Here is a 25,547-nt window from a genome sequence, read left to right as displayed (position 1 = left end):
GTTTGAAGGGTGGTTATCCTAGCTAGCTAGGTTATTTAGCGGTAGAATATGTGTTCAGTGGGTGGTACATAACAAGTCGGGTTTGCACAAAGCTCTAACCAGTAAAATTAAAATGATGCATAGATTAAGTACGCACGTTTGCATGATTCTACAACGAAAATAATCTTACCTATGCGTGTACATAGAATGTACGGCGGAATCCGTACTGGCACTTGATTGGACCCGAGGCAGCCTCCCTAGCAACGGGGATCCGTGGAGACCTAGTAACTTGTCCATACCCACTGATGGTTCGCATTTTAGTTCTGAAACGAGAAAATAAATGACTTAAGTGTTTAAATAAATACTATAATAGGGTATTCTGCTATGTTTGATAAAGAACTTCAAATTTTGATTTTCCTAATAAAAAGACACAAAAAAATATATTTCGGCAAAATAAACACGCTTTTTTGCCATAAAATTAAATATAATTTTAAACCTTTTTTTATACCCGCAAAAACGGTGTCAGTCATTTTGATGACGTCAGATTGTTCAAAATAACAGTCGTTTATGTACGACCGGTACTTATTCAACGTTAACAGCTATAAATATTTGTTGTTTTTTGGGATAATAACGAATTACAATCGTTATTTTTGAAGAGTAATGTATGTACAATAATACTAATACTAGGATTAAAACTCCACAAAAGTTTATCAAAGTGCCAGATTGAAATAAAACTAGTTTTTTAACGGATTTAATCGCGCATTTCGCAATCGATTTAAAGCACTTTGCAGTGTTCGTGGTCACGGGCAGTCTGCCCGTGCTGCAAACACTGCAAAGTGCTCGAAACGTCGGGATGTTAAAATAAAATAATTAATATACGCGATTAAATCCGTTAAAAAACTAGTTTTTTTTCAATGTGTAATAATCGCGAAAATCTAAGACAACATTAAAGTGCCAGATGATATTGAAATGACAGTTTTTGCCTATCTGACGCCACACCATAGCGGCTCGTGTTTTAGATCACGTGATATACAGACTAAAAATACGGCTTTTAATTTTAATATAATAAATTAATAATGCACTTTTATGACTCCAAATCAAAAATATTTATGTCTAGTGTATTAAAGAACACATAATACACTCACTCCATCTGGTCACAGTTACAAGTATTTTAAAACGTTATTTTTTGGACTACTCTATATTTTCTGTTTCCCATCAATAGCACGTCTGTCAAAAGAAATCAAGCTAACTTGTACAAGGTATAAGTATATTTCTACATATATTTTAATTTTTATCAAATTTCGTAATTTATTTTTCACTACCGAAAATACCCTATTATTTAATGTAAAGGAGTTTTATTGGAATAAACACGAACTCATTCTAGTTTTTATGCTTGTATCGATTAAATGTTATAGTTATTATATTTAATGGCGCATACAACGCTCTGACATTTCACGATCGCCTTCTGCATGTTTGTTTTTAGAGAATAATTCTAACACTTACCAGATAATTGTGTTTCTTTCTTGATCGTCAAGTTCTGGACTTCTACGACGGGATTTTGCATGAGCTGTGTATCGTACTGGTCAGACATTGTCGATTTAGCACTGCTTGTGGGCGACGACGGTCGTCTCGCGAGGGATAGTGTCGCATTGTCCGTTAGTACTGATATCTGTAAAGTTCGGTCCAATATTAAAATAACGTTATACGTAGCAGATGAATTGAATAAAAGACATATCTCGAATTGTAAAGTGGTGGCTTCAAAAATTTTTGTTCACATCTTAAATAATAAATACTTTTCTATCAAGGAAAACAAATTCGACCAAATCTGATAGAATATAAATAAATAAGTACATATACTAAAACTGTAACCTTCTGCCGAAGAAGGTCTTTCTTATGAATCCCGAATGACAAAATTAGCCCAGCTTGGTAAACTATACTGAGCTAAATGAGGAAATAGGTAGTAACTATCTTGTATCTTCCTGCCTTTAACCAAATCATGTAGTTCCAGAAAACTCTTCAAATGATACAGAATAACAGTAGTTTTTACCCTGTTCATGCTGAGACTCCGCTGGTGCGATTGCAAGGGAACTGTGTATTTAAGGTCCAAAACACGTTGATCGTCCAAACTCTGAAAGGCTTCTAATTTGAGAGGATCTTCTCTGAGTATCTCAGTCTTGATGGTTACGTTTCGAAGAGTGTCGATGGAGTCCCGTGAGGATTGTAAGTCGAGGGAGCTGCTGTTTTCATCTAAAAAAATATATTTTTCAATTGAATTTACGGTTTCTCTATTTTTCTGTGAAGAATTCGTATTGCAGCTCCATTTGCAGGTGGGCTTTACCCTCATATATAGGCGAAGTCGGGACAGGAACTAGTAGTATACATTCTTTCACGCAAACAGGACATTAACAGAATATAACAAGAAACAGAAACTTTTTCATTCAGTCATAATATATGAAAAGGAGTGTGAATTGGTGTGAATGAGACATATATAGATTACTTGTGCATGGGAGTAAAGTCAGAATAGTAATGCTTGCTGTAATTTCCTACCATTGTTGACACTGGTGTCGATAACCATTTCAGAGTCGGAGAGTTCCCCTTCCCAAGACATAGGACGTTCTTGTTCTGCGTTCTGTTCACACTGTCCACTTGACGAACGCTTCTTTTTGTTTCTCATGTTCACCTGGAAAGGAAAATATTATAATAATAAGAAGAAAATTATAACCTTAAACCACATAATCATTATATATTAACATTTTATAGAGGAAGTCCGATGCAAAAATGGCTGTTTGAGGTAAGTGGTCACCAGCTTCCCTAAAATCTGTACTGGAATAGCATAAACCGTTTCTAGCACCACTATTGGTAATGGTGACTAAAATTTTGCATTCCTTCTGCCAGTGATCACAGTCGCTCATTCGCCTTGCAAATCCTTCAAATGTGTGGTAGTAGAATAATTGATATGTCGGTGGTGGTACCAACCCAGCTGGGCATGCTCAAAGCCTTAGCACTATTACATTTTTGGTGTAGGCCTAGCTGTTCCACAATTAGATAAAAATTGTGTTTGTATTTACTACGTTTATGTGACGGACTACGTTTAGAAAATTTATATTACCTCATATTGATGTTGCGTGAAATCGATTTTGGAGATTTCAGCATCAGTAGAATCCTCATCATGAGGTTCCGAAGACACGCTAATGCGTACTCCACTCGAGCTGTAGGAGAACTGACCTAGAAATTATGAATCATATGTTTATGCAAACTTTTTTTTTTAATCAATAAAAACTTATATTTATTTTTTGTACCAATTGTTGGTAAGTATCGTAAGTAAATAATATAATTTCAAATTATTTTTTGATATTGTTTATCAACTTGATCTTAATTCTAGTACTTTGTTGTATGCGTTAATATTTTTCTTACATTATTTTTTTATATAAATAAATATATGTTCCCATAGTTCGCGTATTTATGTCATATTTTTAGTGATATAAATCTTACCGTTGCTAGTTTCCGGACCAGACATGCTGATGGTTGTGACGGAGACATGTCCCCCCTCCACCTTCACCGCCTCCTCGCTCGACATCGCGGTATTCATAACCACGCAAATTACAACTCTATCATTACCCGCAAACAATCGATATAACGCTTGTTCACCTCACTACACTATAAAGCACCATGCGCAAGCATTATTGTCTATGTAAAAAAAAACTTCCAAAAATACTCGTTCGAAAATATTTAACTACGCTTGTCTTTATTGCATATTTTTTTAGAAAAATATTTCTTTTTATCCATTAATCATCTTGCGTCTCTGGTCGTTTTTAAGGCGTCCGTGGGAATCAGTCTTGAGATGTCCCGCAGGGATACGGAATTATATTCACATAGTCTTTGTCCTTCGATGTCGGAAAAGCGGTGAGCGTGTACTTCTTTCAAAGATGTCTTAGGATGTCGACAGGAACTCGATGAAACCAGCATCTTGTTAATCTGCAAATAGAAACGATGGATTAATATTTATTTATTCATAAATAATTATTTAATAGTAAAACTATCATAGTATGATTATTTTAATAAACAGTAAGTACTTCAGTAGACATTAATTACAACAAAACGTAACACGCTCGACAAAGTTCACATTCAATACAGAATTGGTGTAAAGCTGTCGTTTCAAAACGCTGTGTTTGTGTACACGTACGCGACGACACGCATAGGGCCGTCGTGCCGCGGCCTTGCGACGCACCCAGTGTTGTGCGATAACGCGCAATATTATCGATAGAACCGAACGACCTCCGAGTCATTGGCATTATGTTTACAACGTTCAGTGCGAGGCTCAGGCGCGATAACTTCGAACATTGTAAGCACTTACTGAATGAATTTAAAATTAAAATCGTCGATGTTATCTTTTTTTAGATTTAAGCGCTCACATGACCAGACATTATTTTTTATAATTTAATTAAACGTAAAATGCATTATTAAAGCATGGAAGGTCGTTATATACAATTAATGTTTAATAAATAAGGAACTTAACAGTAAAAATATATGTATTTGTCGACAAAACAGCAGTCACTAGTACGAGAAGGTGAGTGGGGGGAATTGTGCGGCCTTCACGGAGCCGGTTGTAGCAGCCGGGCGGTCGCGAGCATTTCGCCTTTCGCGCGAACTGGTCCGCCGCTCCCAATACGAGCTAGTCACTCCAGTACTTGATAAGTTAGATGAATGCCTTAAGTTAAAAACCTTAATATTTCTAGGGAAAACTGTTTTCCCGAGAAATATCAAGATGCAGACTATCGCAACAACTTTCGAAACAACGGTCTTTTTTCAAGAAATTTTAATTCACATTTTATCTCGTAAGAGGTTAATAGTCAAGCAAAAACCACTTTGATTTGATTTTGAAACGATATCTTAAATGGTCGTAAACGATAGTCTAACAAAGGTTGAATGAACATAAAAGGATGGCTACATATCAAAGAGTGAAGACTGTCTGGCGAACCAATTAACGTCCAATAGAGTCCTTTGCCCCCAGACATTTCTCTGTTATCATTATCAGACAGACGTTGCCTTGGCAACCACGGTAATTGCCAATTGCATATTGCAACTTAAATTAGCATTACTAGAGAGACGAAAATCCAAATTACCTTATGAATAAACGTCCTTTTGTTTTCGGTAAACGATGTTAAAAAAGTATATTGATTGACATTGGAATTTTAAATTCATGAAACAAATAAACATAATATCTTTTATATATTGGGCAATGTGTTTATAACTTTGTTTATGATGCGATAAAATATGTGTTATCTCTCTTTTTCGTTTGTGATTTGGCGATAAAAGAACGGGACGTACGTATTTCGGTGTTTAATAAAAGTACGTCCGCTTAAAACATGGCGTCATCGCGGCCTAGACAAGGCCGAACGGTCATTTGTACGTCAGACGATCAGCTTTGTCTGTACAGTGTATTAAACGGATTACTGATTCGAACGACACGGAAAATTTTCGTATTATATTAGTACCGATTTATTATTTAATTGCTTTAAGATTTATCGTTATGTTTATAAATTAAATTACAAACTAAGTAGATATGTAGGTATATTTTTAAAAGCGTTATTTAAATATGAAATGCTATTAATATTAGAGTTTTATTGCTGTCCTTAAGTATAAATATTTATTAATTGCAAATATATTGCAAATACCTAGCTTGGCTATGTGATCGGCAATGTCCTTGTGTTGTTCAAAGTTGTCGATGGACGCGAGACGAGGCGTCGACCGATAATTATCGTAAGGTCACTATATTATCAGCCTGACGTAAACATCGTACCATGCATTGCGATAATGTTCCTCCGAAAGTCAGGTGCACGTCGGTTTCGTTTTTTTTATGCAAATTCTAACACTTGACAATCATTAACTGTTATTATTACTATGGATATCACTTTTTTATTATTTAACTAGCTGTATCACTTACATTCCGAATTTAAAAAGTCAGAGCTAATAAGTTAATGGTTCGAAAGTAAACAAAATGTAAAAATCTCATTAACCGTCTTTGAGATCAATGACTTGAGTAATAATTGACTTTATAGTTGGTACTATCCGTGATAGTTGGTGTATTGAACTGAGTTTACGCAGACTAGTCGGTAAATTACAGTTCGATGTTTCCTGTGTCCTTGACCGCTATGATTACTGAGGTCGTCTGTCCCTAGAGTACGACGCACCCTGTCACCCACGCCGTCACTAAAATAGACGAAGTAAATACTGAATACATCGTGCTTGCTATCTGCTAACCAAAGGACAAAGAACTCCAACTAGTATGACGATTCATTCTTATCAAGGCCGTTAAGGTAATTCATACTGAGTATCCTTTTTAGGGAGATAAAGACACAATTAAAACATTTTCAGTGAAACTTCAAACTTAAATGTGTAGATAATGTTTAACCGTTTGTTTTTCAAATGAACATATTTTACAATTCAGTCTTCACTTATAAGCTTTAAAACTTAAAGAAATATAAAATTATTTCGTAGGAGGTGAACGACTTATTTAATAGACGAGGCAGTCAGAGAACTCTTCTTGAACCACGACGGACAGTTGTTGCTGCCAAATGATCTTACTGAACCGAAAAAAACTATGCGTTTTAGTATTTTTTTTTGATTAAATGTTTTACACTTTGACAAATTTCAAATATGAATAATGAAATAATAATAATAAAAGTAACAAAAGAAAATAAAATCAACTCATTTTAATCGTATTGATGTTATTTGATTAATGAGTGTTTTGAAACAATTTGTCATCGACTTTTTGTTATTGTAAATATAATTTTGAAATAATTTATGCGATATCGATATATTTCGCAGCGCCAGACGACAGCTGTCCAAACGCAACGAACAAATAACGTGAATTGGAAACTCTACACAAAATGTAGTACACGTTTACTTTATGACTGGCATTTATTTGTTTTAACGCCGCCTGAGGTCGCGAGTAACTGTCTGAGCTGCGTGTCGACAAGGTTTTACGATAAAATCAACGAATTGCGATTATCGATGTTGTAATCTGTCCTGTCACTGCACTAGTTGTAGGTTATTTGTGCGCTTTGATATATATTTTTTTCATTATAATTACCGGCTTCAGTTCCCGGAAAGCTTTTTTATTACTTTGAAATTGATATTATTTTTTGTTATAAACGTGTTATTAATATCAATTTATTAAGGGACAAATTATTAACAATGAAGAACGATATAATACCTGAATATTAATTTTAAAGTCTAAATATTATTATAAAAATTACTGTAACTAACTAACTTCCTTCGTTACGATAAATATTTCCAATTAAATTGCTTAAATTTTTACTTTTTATGTTTATTAATTAAATTAAACATTATATGAGTTTCGGCCTTAGATATATAATTCTGATCTAGTTAAGACGTAGGTACCTAGACTAGATTAAGGTCTTATTATAATTACATTGCTATAATTGGAAACCTATCAAAAGTTGATTATAATTTAATGTTATCAGCAAAAGAAAATCCTATAAGCGGTAATTAAAAGATTTAGTAATTACTTATAATAGCCCGATGCTAGGAATTCCACCGAATCATTATGAAAAATCATAAGACTTTTTGTGATATATGTAGGAAGACATACTACTCCGACTACAAATAAAATTGGGATAAGGGCAGGAGGATGTTGATGATGATGATGGACGGGCAAATGAGCTACCTGATGGTTAGTGGTCACCACTGCTCATAGACGTCAACGCTGTAACTAATATTAACAATTCTATAATTCGCCTGTAGTTACACTGGCTCACTTAGCCTTCAAACGGAATCACAACAATAATGACTATTGCTGTTTGGCAGTAAATATCTGCTGAGTAGGTGGAACCTTCCGAGACGGGCTTGTAAAAATAAAGCCCTACCACCAAGAGTGACTACGCATGTTTCGAAGATTTTTCTTTCTTCTCTTATTTTTATTTTTGTAATTGACAACACAAAAGCTCATCGAAAGCTAACGAGGAAAAATAAGAAAATTGGTTAGTTGTAATAATACTATAATAATACTAATTAGTTAATATTTAGGCCTAGTGCGCTCTGGTACACCGGAATACCCACGAAAAACAAAAGTGAGACACACTCCTTATTTTTTTTTGTCAAATCGTGCATACAGAGGCTTCATATTGGCCGATTCTAAGGTGAAGCAAACAACCTATAAAATAAGTTATTAACGTACCTATTGTTATATAATTGGTAGAAAAGAGTACTGGGTTTCTTACAATATAAATGATTCAAACTCGTTTGTTATAAAATGATTTCACGACTGTTTTCTCAAAAAGGAAATCTTTCACAATCAATGCATAATCGCATTTTGTAACGACCGGCGCGGCGGCGCTACCAAACGGTTAATACCTAATAATCAATTACCTATTTGTTAAACACGACGTCTGTGTAAAGATATATTGTCGTCATACAAGTAATAATTATCATTGTCATTATTAACATTTTTTACAAATATATATTTTTTTCTTATTGAAAAATGACTATCGTAAATGTAAACGCGATCGTATTGATCGAGTGATTTTAGAATTGGAAATTGATATATCTTCTATTTTTAAAGAAGGTGGATAATTGCGTTCTTTTTTCTTTTTTTTGATCAATTTTTTTTTTTGGCACACTATCGAATATGAAGCTGAGTCTTCGTCGGCGATGTTAATCCACAGTTTTAACCTTTTTATGTGATTATTTTACAATGTAATGAGAAAAGATTGTGAGTATACAGCCACTAGTTAACACAATTATGTTAATAGCTGTACCCGCAACTTCGTGCGCGTCAAAAAAGTTATTTTTGTAGCCTAAGTTACTCCTTATTATATCAGATATCTGCCAGTGAAAGTCCCTCCAAAATCGGTCCAGCCGTTCCAGAGATTAACAAACAGACAAAAAATTAAAAATATTTTATTTTGGTATATACATACATATGCATTTAGTAAAAAGCGATTATTTTAATATTAAAAACAGACACTCCATTTTTATTATATGTATACATGTCTGATTGAAACCTGTATAGCTCTATACAGCTAATTTTTAACATAAATAAAGTAAACACATAAATAAAGTAAACAAAGAAACGACTTTTTGATACTAAAATTTGAACTCTGTTAAAAGTAACTGGGTATTTTAATAGTGTTGTTTACAAAATTTACACATAATTTAATCCGAATGAGACCTCGCGCTACAAACTAAAGGTTTACTTAACGAGTATTTCCTTTGACATTCGCCGCAATAGATTACTTTGATGGCAGAGAGTTTGCCATTAAACGAATTTATAATACCATTTGCTCCCTAACTGTTTCTTATGACGATATTGTCGAGTCCGCTTTTATTAGCCCATTTAATATTAGGATTTATTTTACATCTTAGTCTCTCGTACTACCGAAGGTTGACATGCAGCATATCACTATATCGTGAGGAAACCTGCATGTGTCTAATTTCAACTAAATTGTGCCACATGTGCAGCAGCGTGGTGGAATATGCTCCTAAATTTCTCCTCAAAGGGAGAGAGAGGGAGAGGCCTTAGCCCAGCAGTGGGAAATTAACAGACTGTACATGTGTGTACTATATACTTTGAAAGTTAGTAAAGTCAAATCAAACTCGAAACTATTCTTATGGCACGTTGCTTGATCTTCGTATTACGATATTTATTTTTCCAATGACAATTGAATTTATGATGTTTAATACTTCTATCATTCCTTCTGTGAGATTGATTTCGTGTAAAGGGACGGATGTGTGTAAAAGGCAACGCGAAGCGCGCGCTATTTGATTTGACCAATGAGCGCACGGTGCCTGAGTTACCACATGCCAAGCAATTTTCCGATTGGATATAATGTTAATGTTGCTTATTACCAAGTTGAGATGTCAGATATTAAACATCATAGGCGACTACTGGTTGTGATTTTTGTTTCACAACTGAAACGCCCGACGGTTAAATATCCTACACATTATTGGATTTTAAACTCTTCTTTTTACTTGTTACGCTGTCGAATGTTAATTTTATTTCAGTAGCTCTCGCAAGTTCGATATATGTTTGTAGTTTGTATATTTATATATTATATTCATATCTAATAAATCCTCCTTTCGCAGATACTTTTAAATTTAGAGAATAATAACAGCTGTAAAAACCTTAATTTGTATAACCCTATCCAGTTTCGAAGACACAACCCTAAATATACTAATATTGTTACCGTACGGTTTTTTTTTTTTTTAATTTATCATGCGATAATCTTATGATGTTGTACAACATTTAAATAAGACACATTTTTTTTTAATTATATCTGCTTGAAAAATGCAAAGGTTGAAGCTTGAAGGATGAACATTACATTCAAAATTTAAAAACGAAATTCATTAAAAGCCATGTTTATTTTTTTAACATTTTGCGCAACGGCTCTATAAGAAAAAAGCTTAATTAAATTCATATATTAATTGAAAACTTTGCTTAGTACAGAATATATTTCGAATTGTAACGTAATACTTGGTATCCATAAGTCAATACGCCAGCTAATGCGACTATAATGTCGCGCCGGTAAATGTAGTACACCTTGGCTTCAGCAAGAAATGTAATTGCTGGCTGGCATGTTACTGCATATATCTTGCCCAATTCGCATTTATCAGACTGTGAAACGTTGAACCGATGCAGCTGAGCCTCGCTGATACCTTCGTTTCTTAGAATCATGACGACGCTTGCCATAATTAAGTAAATACAAGAAAAACGTCCAGTTTTTTTATATGAGAACATTAATTTAATAAACGATAAATTAAAAACATTTTTAGTCATCAATTATGTGGTGTTTCGCTGAATGTTTAGTTTTATATAAATGAGTACTGCTGGCAGCATCAAATGGTTTTTAATATTGCTTATTTTTTTTTGTAAAAAATCTTGTTTTACGAGGATAACACGAAGATCACTCTGCGAGATAAAATCGTTAATTCTAGAAATTTTATGCTTATACATAGGTAAGTTTCGACTTTGACAAATTGAATGACGAATAATTCTTTAACACAGATTAAATATTATACATTCAAAGATAATTGTTTTCGTGATTTTATGTACTTACCGGTAAGTATGTATATGTTTAGAACTTATTATATTAATAACAGCTGTGACAGAAAAAACGTATAATAACAATTTAATAATTGACGTAGCAAGTGATTGTATCGTTTTGATTGAATATTGTATTTATAAGTGCGAAATAATTTAATTGGAATTGATCATAGGTATAGCATTACGATATATATATATATAAAAAAATCAGTGTGTACTTAGTCAATACAATATATATCTATATACATAAATTAATAAATTGATGACAGATTATATAAAAAATAATTTTTAGAACCTTATAATAAATAGGTTAACTAAATAAATAAAAAATATTCATTCAGAATCAACCACAAATTAACAAAAACGACTACATTCCAAATTCGAAATAAAACGGTGGACAGTATCTGTATTATTATTTTTTTGTGTTTGCTTTTATTACGTTATTTAGAGGCTGAGATAGAGACGCGTTACAAATATATATAGATATCTTACTGAGACTTAAATACCGGTCATTTGACCTCGGCACTATTTACGCTACGAATGCCCTGTCATTTGTCGCTACGCGGGAAATTTTACTGTAACAGGTGATTTACGCAATAGGCCGAAATTGTTCAAATCTCAGTGCAGTATTTATTATTATTAGTATTTATTTACCTTACAAATGAAGTTGTACATTTATAAATGAGCAAAATAGTTTTAAACTATGGCTAATAAATGAAATGAAATGAAATTTACTTTATTGTACACCACAACAACACGAAACACACAGAAAAAAAGTAAAACAAAATTAGTAAAAAAAAACCAATCGAAAAATAAATGTTGATTACGAGTGTTGTACAATGGGCGGACTTATGGCTAATTAGCCATCTCTTCCAGACAACCCAAAATATATTTAAACGCGAATTCATTTAGACCGGCATTTGGTTTAATCTCTATATAGTTTTAAACCAAATCGCTTCCCGCCGCCTTTACACTTAGATCTTTTAAACTACGCAACGGATTTTAATGCTATTTTCATTAATAATCAGATTGAAGAGGAAGGTTTATATGTATGTCTAAAGTTTCAACTTGCCAAGCCGGAAAAATTAGGTATTTTTCTTTTGATCCTCAATTTAAAAGTCGTGTATAGTCCCTTATTGTACCCGTCTGAACTGTTGACCGAAGCCGGACGAAAAGCTAGTGTATAATAATCCGTTACTTCTTTCTGTTTTCATACATTGGAAAAATAAAGTCCGTTAAAAAACAAAGTCCAAAAACAGTTCAAAAGTCGAAGACTTTTAATCAGATTACATCGATTGATTTACAAATGAAATTACAGTTAACTATGAAACCCCGATAAGTTAACGTACACAAACTTTGAATTTTAATTTAAGGTATAAATTTACGTAGAATGGAAATCACGAAGCAATCATTTTCACTACAAATCAAACCTAACTTTATGTATCAAAATCTTTCAATTGGATGATTATATTGTTTGTTTTTTAGCGATTAGTATTCAAAGCAAAAGTATTCGATATTGGCAAAGCATTTGACGAATTACGTGTTGCGGTTTTTCAAATAACGTATTAAATATAGGCACTTAGTTAGTTGTCATTGTCAATACACATGTCTTCCTCTTTAAACTTCCTGCACACGATGGTACCAGAATTTCAAGTAGCAGTTTAAATTAAAAAAAAAGGTTTTACATTTTTATTTTTTTTATTCTTCTTACAAATGTCAAAGAACTTGGTGAAGGCTTCAGTTAGTTGTCTTTGACGAGTGCTCGTCATTTTTTGTAACACAGAAATGTGTTTCAATATAATTAATTTTATTATAATTAAACGCTCAATTACAATATTGGTTTTGATTTTCATTCTGTAATATTATTTTCCTCGAGCTGCGAGAACGGAATGTTGACTTTTGGTGCGCATATTGCAGATATGGGGTCAAAGCATTAATTAATTCGTATACCTACATTTATCTAACAGCAATGAATCACTAAATCGTTGATAGCCTTGTCGAGTCCGGTACTAACAAAAACTAAGGAAAGGAAATTCCTAGTGACCATTACTATTTGTTTATTTTTAGAATGGACTCTAAAATTAAATCTTGTATTGTCATGATATGTAATATCAGTCTATTCCAATCGAAGAAGCAAAACTATAAACAAACCTTAGATTTATGTATTTCATACGATTTGTTAAAAGCTCATTAGCAGCCTGTAAATTTCCCACTGCTGGGCTAAGGCCTCCTCTCCCTTTGAGAAGAAGGTTTGGAGCTAATTCGACCACCCTGCTCCAATGCGAGTTGGTGGAATACACATGTGGAAGAATTTCGTTGAAATTAGACAAGTGCAGGTTTCCTCACGATGTTTTCCTTCACCGCCGAGCACGAGATGAATTATAAACACAAATTAAGCACATGAAATTCAGTGGCGTCTGCCTGGGCTTGAACCCGAAATCATCGGTTAAGATGCACGCGTTCAAACCACTGGGCCATGTTAAAAGCTCAGCTATATTGTACACTACTAACTGTTCTCGATTAATATATATATTTTTTTATAATACAACACTATTCCGCTTAACTACAAATATCCACTTAAATTTTACTTCCAAAGTTTCGATAACAGCTTCGTCGATGTTCGAAACGCGATTTTTTTTTCTAAATTCCATAATGAATGTCATTGATTATTATTCAAGCTCGACCAATGATATCGCGGCAATTCGATGTCAAATTTTGTTTATTTAACTTTTGTCCTCTTGTGTTTGGAATAGATTATACATAGTTAAGGCCTTAATGCATATGTATATATGTAATTACAGACGATAATGTATGAGAATGTAATGAAAATTAAAATTCACTATTCGACAGCTTTACTTTTGATATACTCACATATCTTTTTTAAATTTTGTCGGCCACGCAATAAAATCAATTAAGCTTTTTAATTTATACAATTGAAGCCTTGAAAGAATTATTTTACGACTTCGTTATAAACACATACAACTTAAGTATAGTGAAAACTTAAAAATAAGTATATCGCTCGTCAGTTTAATATGATATTATGATTATAAACTAAGTTAAACAAACGCATTTTCGCAACACGGAATCAAACGCATCGAGGGCACGATACCGGTACCGAGCAGTGACGAGTAAGGGACGGGGGGTACAGTAACGAGTTGGTGGGGCGTACGGTGACGGGAAGAGTATGAAAATGGGTCGCTGCAGCCGCATTCCGCGAAGGTTGACACCTCACGAGCGAGCTTTATAAACGATTGTTTTGTTTCTTGGAAGTATTTGTTAAATGTATTATCGATGAAATTGTATCCGAATTTTTGATGAAATAATTTATTCATATTAATCTACAAATGTATCAGAATATACCTACATTGGTATTTAACTAATGCACATTATATATATAACAAAAAGTTCCTACTGAATAATTACGAAATTAAAAGCAGTTTTTTTTTTTTTTAATTTATTAACCAAGGACGCAGACTTGTTTTTACGTAACAATCATATAAATTTTGGCTAACAATACAATTTGCATGAATTAATTCGGTGATGTTGTGAACGTATTATTAAGTGTAAATTACAATCATTGTAGATTAGGTTGTACTAAGAGCCTTCGAACAAAAGAATCATGTATCGCACTGAGTCATCGCGTAGGAATCGAATTATTTAATCTAGTGTTGACTCCGTAGTTAATAGAATGAAGCTATTGACCTCGACATAGTGCAATATGAATGTTCCTGGGTAACTTTAAACTATGATATAGACTAAAAACTCTTTGGTTATATTCGTGTCACGCGTCAAGTCAATATTGATGCTGTTTTTTTTGGAAATTTGTTTAAGTTTAATAAACTTTTTTTTTACCTAAAAAAACTACTTTCCTGGATATATGAATGATTGAATTTATAGTCTGTGCCACTAGGTGCCAATAATCTATCGATATAACATACAGCAAACCTGTCCGGGCATATATAAATAATGGTGTACATGAACTCTGTTACATCAAACTCCTCTTTGGAAACAGTCGTGTAAAAAATATTTCAATCCGTAATTATTAAATAATAGATTTTTTTTATTATATAATTTATTTTAATCTATCAATATGTAAGTTTAAATATTTACCTTAATTTTCTTCATCATTTTTATTACAATCATCTAACCTTATAAAGAGTTATAAATATTCAGACCGGTCTGAAAGATGACTAATTTAATCGACGTGGACGAAATAGGACAAAAACCGTCATCCGGAAATAGTTGTATGCTTTATCATACTTGGCATTTAAGATGATCTATAAAAAACATTTACTAGTTCAGTTTCATCTCCAAAAAAAAAACTCATCAGCATTGCAATAGGTACCTGTTCTCATGATCATATTTGTATGTCTTTGCATTTATTTGCATTTCTTTTTATTAAATTCAATATATCGCACGGGTGCAATGCTGATACTAAATATACTACAAAATATCTAACAACGTTCACAGTTCTTCAGTCGTTAGACAATACATACATCATAGCGGACTTTTTGAAGGCATTTTTAAGGTGTACAATACTGTAGTACATTATTTTGATCTATCTCGTAAGGTTAGGGTACAGACAGCATTTGTAATGTAAGCGCAAAAATGTGTTTATTTACATCACTTCAGAAACCTCTAAAATTGACATTGTTTCTCTACTATATTGTGTATGTATTATACATATAAACCTTTCTATTGAATCAATCTATCTATTAAAAACAAAAATTTTAAAGATCTAAGCATACATAGGGACAGACAGCGGTAAGCGACTTTGTTTTATACTATGTAATGATTTATATAAACATATATCGTATCGTTCAATATATGTAATCGGATAGCTTATTGCCAATTCCAATCGAAGTAAGAATAAAGATAAACAAACCTAAGGTTTACGTAATCCATACCGTTTAACAATAACTACATTTTACACTACTAAAAATTCTTAATGAATACATAATTGTTTATATTACAAGAGTATTATCCTTACTACTATTATCCGCTTTAATTTCACTACCAAAGTTCCGACAACAGCTTCGTTGACGGTCAAAACGTAATTTTTTCGTCAATCCAAACTCTCGGCCAATGATATCGCGGTATTCGATGTCAAATGTTTGTTTCGCTTTCGTCTTATATTGGTGGGAATAGGCTATAAATGCAACTCAGACGTCATTATACTAATAATTATTAGTAATTTAAATGAAAGTAGGTAATTAACTGTATGTTGAGTGTAGTGTTTTTTTATTTAATTGTCAATTATTAATTATATAATTATTGTAAATGCTTGAAGGGGAGTTTTTTCTTTGGAGGTGACGAGTAAATAAGCCACCCGATGGCGCCATAGGATGCATTATCCATTCCTTACATTGCCAATGTGCCCCCAACCCTGGCTTAAAATTTCTTACGGCGCCAATATCTTTGGGCACCTCTTAAAATCAGGTGGTCCATTGGTCCAAACTCCATAATAATATGAAACTAATCTCTCCATAATTATTCACACACTAATAAAACTAAAAATAAAGTTAGGTATATCACGGTCCAAAGTTAATTGAAAATATCTTAAACATCAAATAATAAACCAATTTATTTGTTAATTAAATAGAATCAATAATAAATAGTATTCGTTCAGATAATATCAGATAACTATGACTAAGAGATCAACACCAAAATTTCATGCCGGTGACTCAAAACAAGAAGTAGGTACAGAATACGAAATAATGTAAAGGCACGGCCACAATTAACACATAACGGCACTGACAGTTCTAATAAAAACTGTGATAATTACTGCAAGTTACGGTATTACGGCATTTATAAAGAATGAACAGAGATATTAACATTTTTAAAATATGAACGACAATTAAGATTGTGATCGTTGATACGAGAGGTTAAGAATGCAAATAAATAACAAGGTCATTTGGTACAAGGGCTTTGTGCAAACCCGTCTGGGTAGGTACCACCCACTCATCAGATATTCTACCGGCAAATAACAGTACTATGTATTGTTGCGTTCCGGTTAGAAGGGTGAGTGAGCCAGTGTAATTACAGGCACAAGGGACATAACATCTTAGTTCCCAAGATTGGTGGCACATAGGTGAGATAAGGAATAGTTAAATTTTTTTACAGTGTCTTTGTCTATGTGTGGTGGTGACCACTTACCATCATTGCCATAAAAAAAGTACTCTGGAGTCTGGAAGCAGCTTTAGAGTCAATAATCTGTTCATTATATAAAAATGCTGAATCTATTACAATGAAAAGTATCCAATAACGTATTGTATATTGGTTTCGTATTCATGATTAGCGATACGGAACCTTAAGGAACGGACAAACACGCTTCTAAACTCGTCGAAACTGAACGATTGCAATGATTTCCATATCAATAAGACAAATCATTATATACCTAATTAGCATTTTATTATTGTAATATTAAATAGGAACGGAAAATATGTAATCTATATGTACACATGTTTTCTCATTCTTTATTTTGTTAACTTACATATACAAAATTTAATCTAAATTGGTTCAGCGCCTTAAGCTGACGAGGTACTTTCGCGTTTATAGTGTTAGTATACATAGATCATATAATTTTGGTACTTTTTATATAATACACAGTTATATTCCTAATAGTGTAGATATCAAATTTGTATTTCCCAGCTCGAACTCAAGGTCATTTAAAAATTTCGCATTGTAACCGAAGCTTAGCACATGGCGGCGCCAGTCAAGACCTGTTCCCGTGCCGTGAGTCACGCTGTAATGGGTTCCTCGAATCGAATTTCGAATGGTTGAACCGTTGTGAAACCTCCGAGGATGTATAAATGGCTTTCTCGTTCAAGGACTTATGTTAATGTGTAGCTTTTATTTCATTAAAATAAGGTTCATAATACTTATCTATTCCTTGTACATATATCATTCGAATTACAATATATATTTTAATCCAGTTTCAATCTTTAGTCTCGTATTTGCTACGTATAAAACAAACTCTGAGAGTATACCTACGCGGCCTAAGCAGTACAATTAATTTTGCTATGAAAGTTACAAAATTATACTCGAATTTAACATTAAATTTATTTATCACCTCATTAGAGTAGGTCTGTGCGTGTTATGTTTATAAAAAAAATTAAATAAAGCATTGAACTCAAAGACCGATCGGCGGCCTTTTACTTTTAATGACGCAAGCCGGGGTCAGAATGTACGTGAACGGATGAAATTTGAAATCTTGCTACGCTCACCTGACCCGTTCGTTTTGCAATCGACTCGACACTTTTAATGTTTGTAATTACATTTGATATCAAATTACTTTGAATCTTTTACTTACAATTTCCTATTTCAAGTCTTTTAAGACTACAGTGCAAAAAGGGCCCGGGTGCAAGCAGTGCTCTCCAAAAAAATTGAATTTAAGATTTTAATAGTTCTTCTGGGCACCTTACCGACGACCTAAGCCCATCATCAGCGCTGCGGACTCTGGTCTTTTTGCACTTTCGGTGCCCTGGTTTAAAACTTACAAAAAACGGTTTGCAATTCGTATTTAGAATATATAAATATTATGCACGTCACCCACAACTTTTTTTTAATAAATAAAATGATTTTTATTAAAATAATTAGGTTCAGTGTACGTAATAGCTCCATGGTGGTTTCGTCTTGATTTCATTGTTTTTGAACTATGTTAAGTTTTTATTTATAATGTACATTCAATCTCTTTTTTTTTAAATGAATATACATTATTATTAAACAATAAACAAGAGTACTGAGTATCGCAGAAAGGTTTAACATATTAGCAAGTAGAAAAAAACAAATATACTCTTCTCTTCATAGATGCTAACTCGGTTAGTCTTCTACACTTCAAGTTTAAAACTTTAAACCCACGATCTTCGTTAAAGATCAACATGTTCATTGGGATATTAGACATATAGCGTATCTTCTCATCTAAAACTTCAGGATGTTTTTTACAAAGTTGATATCAAAACTATGTAATCGCAGTATATTTACAACAATAATATTACGAGTATCCTGATTGTTTATTTTTATAGAAACAATGACAACCTTAATAGCCCCGAGAAGTACAGAAAAACTTGTCATTTAGTTCATTAACGCGTATTAATCGATAAATCATTGTACAGACGACGAAAGTGTGGTGTTGGCATTCGTTGATTTTCATGCTGGATCAGTAAAAAATCAATTAATAAATCTATGTAACTGATTGAAAGAGTCTATACTAAGATTCTTGTCGGTTATTATTGGTAGAATCTACCGGTGGTACCTTTGAATTTAAAGTAAAACGAGCATTCAAAAATGTTTGCAAGATTCTGTTTGAATAAATTTTATTTATTAATAATTATATAACATTTAACAGACAGACGATCATGTTTTTAATTAGTTGCTCAGTTTTTGCATAAGACTGTCTACAGAAATAGCTCACTCAACCATTTTTTGTAACCTAATATGTGTTATATAATATGACTTGGAATCAAAGCTATTAATGTCATATTCGTTTAAAATGTTTTTTGTACATTCCATGTTTAAAAAAACGTTCATATGTTTAACTGTGTGCGTGTTATACACACAAATATATATAATTATAATATAACACAAATATATATAATTATAAAATAATAACGAATACCTGAATCATTTTAAATTTGGAACTAGTCCAATAATCCAGAACCATAAGAGCTTTCTGGAATAAGTTAATAATTACAGTTCCATAAATTAATATTGAATACAAAATATCGTTAATTTTACTTAACCTGCCTTTTTCTCCATTGTGTTATTTCATGTTACAATTCGAAAATGGAATATAACTATTATACGTTTTTAATTTCTAATTTTAATTATGATTTAAATTTTGTTGTTTTGTTGATTGTTATTAAGAAAATCAAATCAAAATATACTTTTTTCAAGTAGACTTTTACAAGCACTTTGCAATCGTCATTATTCAGTACTGTATCAAACGTAACGCCCCGGTTCAGAATATACCGAGAAGAACCGGCAAGAAGCTCAATAGTTCCAACATTTGAATACAAGGTAAGTCAGTTAAATACAATTATTTATAATATATCAATTCGTAATTACTCTAAAGTCAACAGATTCACTGACGACCAGATAAATATATAATATCATTACAGTATCACATAACGGTAGACGATGCACAGAATAAATATCTATGTCGTACGGGAATCGTGTCACAACACTACCGCTAGGGTCATAGTGATGTGCTCCAGTAAATGCGAGATCAGTTACCTAGGGATCCATCGATTACAATAATTGTTAGAAAGAGCGACACTATTCGGTTTTATTTAATTTGAAATTGTCATAGGTTACTTTGAATTTTTACCACATACAGGTTTCCTCACGATGCTACCGAACACCAAGTAAGAACACAGTTTCATTTAGCATGGCTTTGTACAAGTCCGGCTGGGTAAGTATCACCCATTCAATTTGAAGGATGAGTGAGCCAGTAAAACTACAGATACAAGACACATCACATCTTATTTTCCAAGTTTGGTGGCGCATTGGCGATGTTTTGAATCGTCAATGTTCTTTCAGAACTAATGTCTATGGGCGATGGTCATCACCTGCCATAAGGTGCCTAATGTGCACCCCTTAATAGTCTGTTTTCCTGCTATTAATAAGTCTAGTCTCAATAGCTTAACGTTAAACGAATACTGTCGCTCCTGACCCCTGAGGCTAATTGCGCCCATTCCGAGTACAAATTTAACACTTTGTGAGGAAGGATTATAAAATTATATGCATTCGCATTGTTAGATGTTTTATGTTTTATAAAAATATAATATCGACCTTACACATTTATTAAAATAATTCAAAATCGGAGTGATTCATGTGGAAGGTTTTGGTATATAGCGCATTTCGGTTTTGTTCGATAAAGTTATATGTATTACAATATAAACTTTTTATGGGTGGGAATGAGGTAATATAATATTTAAAAAAATATATCACGATCATTGCCTAAGGATTTTCCAAAAACAAAATTATATGAGAAAATACCAACGAACTTTTAGAGTTTACAATAAGGTTTCACTTAGGACACGAGTTGAGTTACGCAAGTTTTAATTTTTTTTTTTTTACATATTTATGAAATCAAAATGATACACAATAAGTAAAAAAAGCACCTCTTTGTTTTGAGTATAAAACAGAAGCCTTAACAATTACCGTGACTTGAAGAAAAAAAAGTATATTGTCATTCGTAAAGTTTGTTTACGTCAAATATTTTTTTTTTAAAGTATAATTACAAGATAAAAAATGTCGCAATATTATATTTAAATATCAGTGAATTCCTGGTCTTATATAGGTATGTTATTGTATCAGTTTTTGTCATTGATTGACCTCACGACACCTGTTTTAGGAAGTTATTGATAACTTGACTTAGTCTCCGAAGCTGTGCAAAAATTAATTATAGTGTTTTTTTTTTTATTTGTAGCAGTAAGGCAAAAGCGCGAAAGAGTCATTCAATTAATTATTCAAATCTAATATTAGCAATGTGTAATTTATAGGAAAAGTTCTTCATGTAATTTTATATGTAGTTAATTAAAAACTATAAAAATACGAACTATAGGAGAGTAGCTGTAGATAAAATGAAGTTTGACTTGGCCTGGCCTGTATGTTGAATATATACATATATATTTAACATTATTAATCATATCCGTGGTACGAGTGCAAAGGTTCATCAAAGACAGGTGCCATTTAGCGAAAATTTGCCCAAAAAATGCAGTGTTTGTATCAAACATACAAACGTTTAAAATAATTGGATAATGTGTAGCGCTGGTTTTAGCAAATATAAATGTACATTTATATATTTCTTTATTCTAATTCTTTTTTAATTATTTCATCCGTTCATATTTTTTTCTTCTTTTGACAGATACAATCAGTGCCATGTCACGGCCCTATAAAAGTGTTTCTTTTTTATTTCTTAACAATTTTAGCACCGCACTATTAAAATAATAATATTAATTTGTATTTGTGTGTATTCTTTATAAATTGCAATTGTTCATACAATGCGACAAAGTGCATAATTATAAGGTACAACCACTGGGCCATCTCGGCTCTATAGATGGCCCAGTGGTTAAAACGCGTGCATCTTAACCGATAATTACGGGTTCAAACCCAGGCAAGCACCACTGAATTATCATGTGCTTAATTTGTGTTAATAATTCATCTCGTGCTCGGCGGTGAAGGAAAACATCGCGAGGAAACCTGCATGTGACTAATTTCGAAATTCTGCCACATGTGTATCCACCAATCCGCATTGAAGCAGCGTGGAACATGCTCAAACCTTCTCCTCAAAGGGAGAGGAGGCCTTAGCCCAGCAGTGGGAAATTTACAGGCTGTTAATGTTGTAGTTGGATTATTTATTCTTTGTTTACAAAAATTAAGTACAACTTAATTTGAAACAAAATTATGAATACAGCTGCGAAACCGGTCTTCCGTGTATAAGTGTTACAAGAAACGGTTCCCACATACATATTCGGCATAAAATACGCATCTTTTACATGATATACTTATTTAAAACTATATTGCATAACACTAAATATATGTACAAAGGCTTTATCAGCCAACTTTAGAAAGTGCATGAAAGAGCGTTTGTAGGTGTGCAAAAGTAAAAAATATACAACAGACATACACACGGAAATATATATACGTATATAATAAAAAATGTTATATCATGAGAAGTTAAATATTAGGTAAAAATAACATTTTAAGTTGTCGTTTAAAAGCGTCGTGAATAGCTTTCCTTACGGACTGTGGTCACTTACAACACTATTATTACTAATATTCCAAATAAAGAAAAAAAAAATTAAAGGTAAACTAAAAATTTCATTTCAAGTTATTAACCACTGTGGTTAAAATTTAATTTAATTATATATTTAAAAAAATCTTCACTGTTCCATAAACGAAAATTAAAAAAGAAAAATACAGATTATAATTAATTTTATTCAATCGGATAAATAATTAAAATCGACGGCGACCTCAATACAGCCAATCGGAACGGGACTGAAAGAGAAATTTAAACAAAGAACCGAGTTTTGTGTTGGCGCACCTTTCAATCGGTTTGTTTATATTAAGCTTAAAGCACTTTAAGCAACATCTTGCCATGTTATAAATGACAAAGTTATGTGTTCCGATGTTTGTTGCTTAATCATACTCCTGGTCAAAAATTATAACCTGCAAATGTCATATTAGTAAGCACCTTTTGAGAAGCGATACACATGTGGCAGATTTTCAACTGACACGTGCAAGATTCCTTGCTATGTTTTCCTTCGTCTGAGCACGAGATGAATTACAAACAAACATTGGTTATATTTCACGTGTTTTCGCAGTAGTGTGGTTATATTTTGAAGTCGATTCTGAGTGAAACATCGAGATTGCTCACTCACAATCTCGATTTCAAAAACTCCAAAAACTCACATCATAATTAAAGTCGCGTAAAGCAACAGATCATATGCAACTTATATATGAGGAAAACGGACATAATTTATTATATAAGATTTTGTATAAGAAATTTTTAATTGGCTTTTATATGCACATGTTACGTAACCATTCAATGTACAAAACATGCCTGCGTACTGCGTACTATTTCGACGTACGAATGCAGTTTGACTGTGTGTGTGTGTTGACAGGAGAACAAATCAGTTTGTTTTGATCTATCGGTAACTGTTATTTTGCAAATAATATACAGAAAACGAAAATCTTTTGAAGAGCAATGCAAGTATCCGAAAAGCTTATTTCAAAAGCTATAAATATTAGTACAATATTCATAGAGCTAATAAGTTTATTAAGTAGTATTTATAAAAAAAAACAAGGCTTGTTAGTATAAAATGACTGACATGGATATTTCATTGTTTCTTTTTACTTTCATGTTGAAACCCCTACTTATACAGTTTTGCGCTATATATTTACTGTGATACTGTATTTAATTTAATTGCTAATGTGACTACTAATTATATTAAAGAAGAAATTAGGACATGGAAACAATTCTAAATATGAAATTATTTTTTTAGTTTTTGATTGAATAACATTCCTTTTTTAAATTTAATTTTTATAAGTCTAGAAACAAAATGGGAATAGACGTGAAGGTCCCTGCTCCCTACAGACGCGCTGACTCATACGGCCGCGCGCTTCCGCCTGATAGCAAGGTCACCGGCCGCGCACACTAACGCACACAAGCAAACGTGAAAGTAGTGAGAGTACAGTCGCGTTCAACCTTATTACCTTTTTTACGATTTATTCGCTATGCAATGCCATTATGCACTGCGGTATCGGTTTATTCATGACATTGTGCTTTTGTTTCTATAAGTCTGCACGATTTTTATTATATTTATAAAAGAAACTTTACATTTAAGTATGCCGTTTGTGTAACGCTTTATATAACGAAGGAGGCGTAAACACGTTTAATAAACGTTTGATAAACGAATGAATCATAAGTCCTTGTAAATAAATACATTTCAAATAAAACTTCTATTGCATTTCATATCGGCATTTGTGTTTGTATCAAGGTAGTGACAAAATGCCAAGAGGCCGTCAAAACAAGTCTATTTCTGTTGAAATAAAATTCGAGGTCGTGATTCGTGAACGCGATCTGCAGTTTGGATTGTTGCAGATTTTTATTAAACCTTTTTTTTCTATAATATACACATTGCATTATACAATATATATATGACGTAATACTATCAACATTTTAATATAGCTTCCAATAGTTTATTCGTATTAGGTACAAAACAAGACGATAATTCTATTGGTTCCAGAATTTTTATCTCAAAATGTTATATCTTAAATCTTTAGAAGATTGTTTTGTTATCAACTGAGATTAAGTCACATATGAGCGTGTATTTAGAGTTAAATCAATATCGTATAAAATTTATTTTTAAACTCTTATGTTTTTAATTGACAAAACATTTGTAACTGTTAAATGAATACCTCATTAGCGTAGATCAACGATTAATCACAACCATCCGGTTCTGAGTAAACAATGAGCCAGTTTAGATCCTATTTCGACATTCATTTTGCAATTAAACCACTGTTAGAACGGTAATAAAAGATATGTGATCTGATTACAATAGCGATAGTTAAAAAATCCTTATTTGGAAACATTACAGTAATGAACATACCTATTTATACCAATCTAAAGTTCAACACCGAAGCAACGGTATAATGAAGCCCTTTTGAGGCTTGTGTATGTTTCATACTATATTATTAGTAATATATACTTATAAACCCATATCATTATCACCATTATAAAAATTAAGTAATATGTGAAAGCAAAATAAATAGTTGAGACGTGAGCATTTCTATTTAAAATTTAATCAAAAAAAACCTTAATATGAAACAAAATTATTATCTCTGGGATAAAATAAATAAATTAACGTTTATTATATTTAAAAAAAAGTCTTTTGGTAATGCCTAACTGCAAAAACACTAATATACCAATACACATATATAAAACTTATGCTAGAACATCTTCTAGTATAAGTTTTATCGAAGCGCCTTTCGGAAG

At 32.5% G+C, this 25,547-nt stretch overlaps 1 protein-coding gene across 1 annotated transcript in view; it reads right to left on the bottom strand.

The window, feature by feature from the left end:
* LOC125068968 (nuclear hormone receptor FTZ-F1 beta) overlaps positions 1-25,547 on the bottom strand; it is a 33,156-nt gene that overhangs the window by 4,677 nt on the left and 2,932 nt on the right. The window contains exons 2-7 of the mRNA XM_047678377.1: positions 3,472-3,954; positions 3,089-3,204; positions 2,527-2,659; positions 2,027-2,226; positions 1,483-1,648; positions 170-302 (exon numbers count right to left, since the gene is read on the bottom strand). Of these exons, the coding sequence (XP_047534333.1) occupies positions 170-302; positions 1,483-1,648; positions 2,027-2,226; positions 2,527-2,659; positions 3,089-3,204; positions 3,472-3,568 (845 nt within the window). The 5' untranslated portion in view covers positions 3,569-3,954. The remainder of the gene's footprint in view (positions 1-169; positions 303-1,482; positions 1,649-2,026; positions 2,227-2,526; positions 2,660-3,088; positions 3,205-3,471; positions 3,955-25,547) is intronic.

Source organism: Vanessa atalanta, chromosome 2 (assembly GCF_905147765.1).
Source record: "Vanessa atalanta chromosome 2, ilVanAtal1.2, whole genome shotgun sequence".
Lineage (NCBI taxonomy): Eukaryota > Metazoa > Arthropoda > Insecta > Lepidoptera > Nymphalidae > Vanessa > Vanessa atalanta.
The sequence above is the reverse complement of the archived record's forward strand: the minus strand, read 5'-3'. Positions and strand labels throughout refer to the sequence as shown.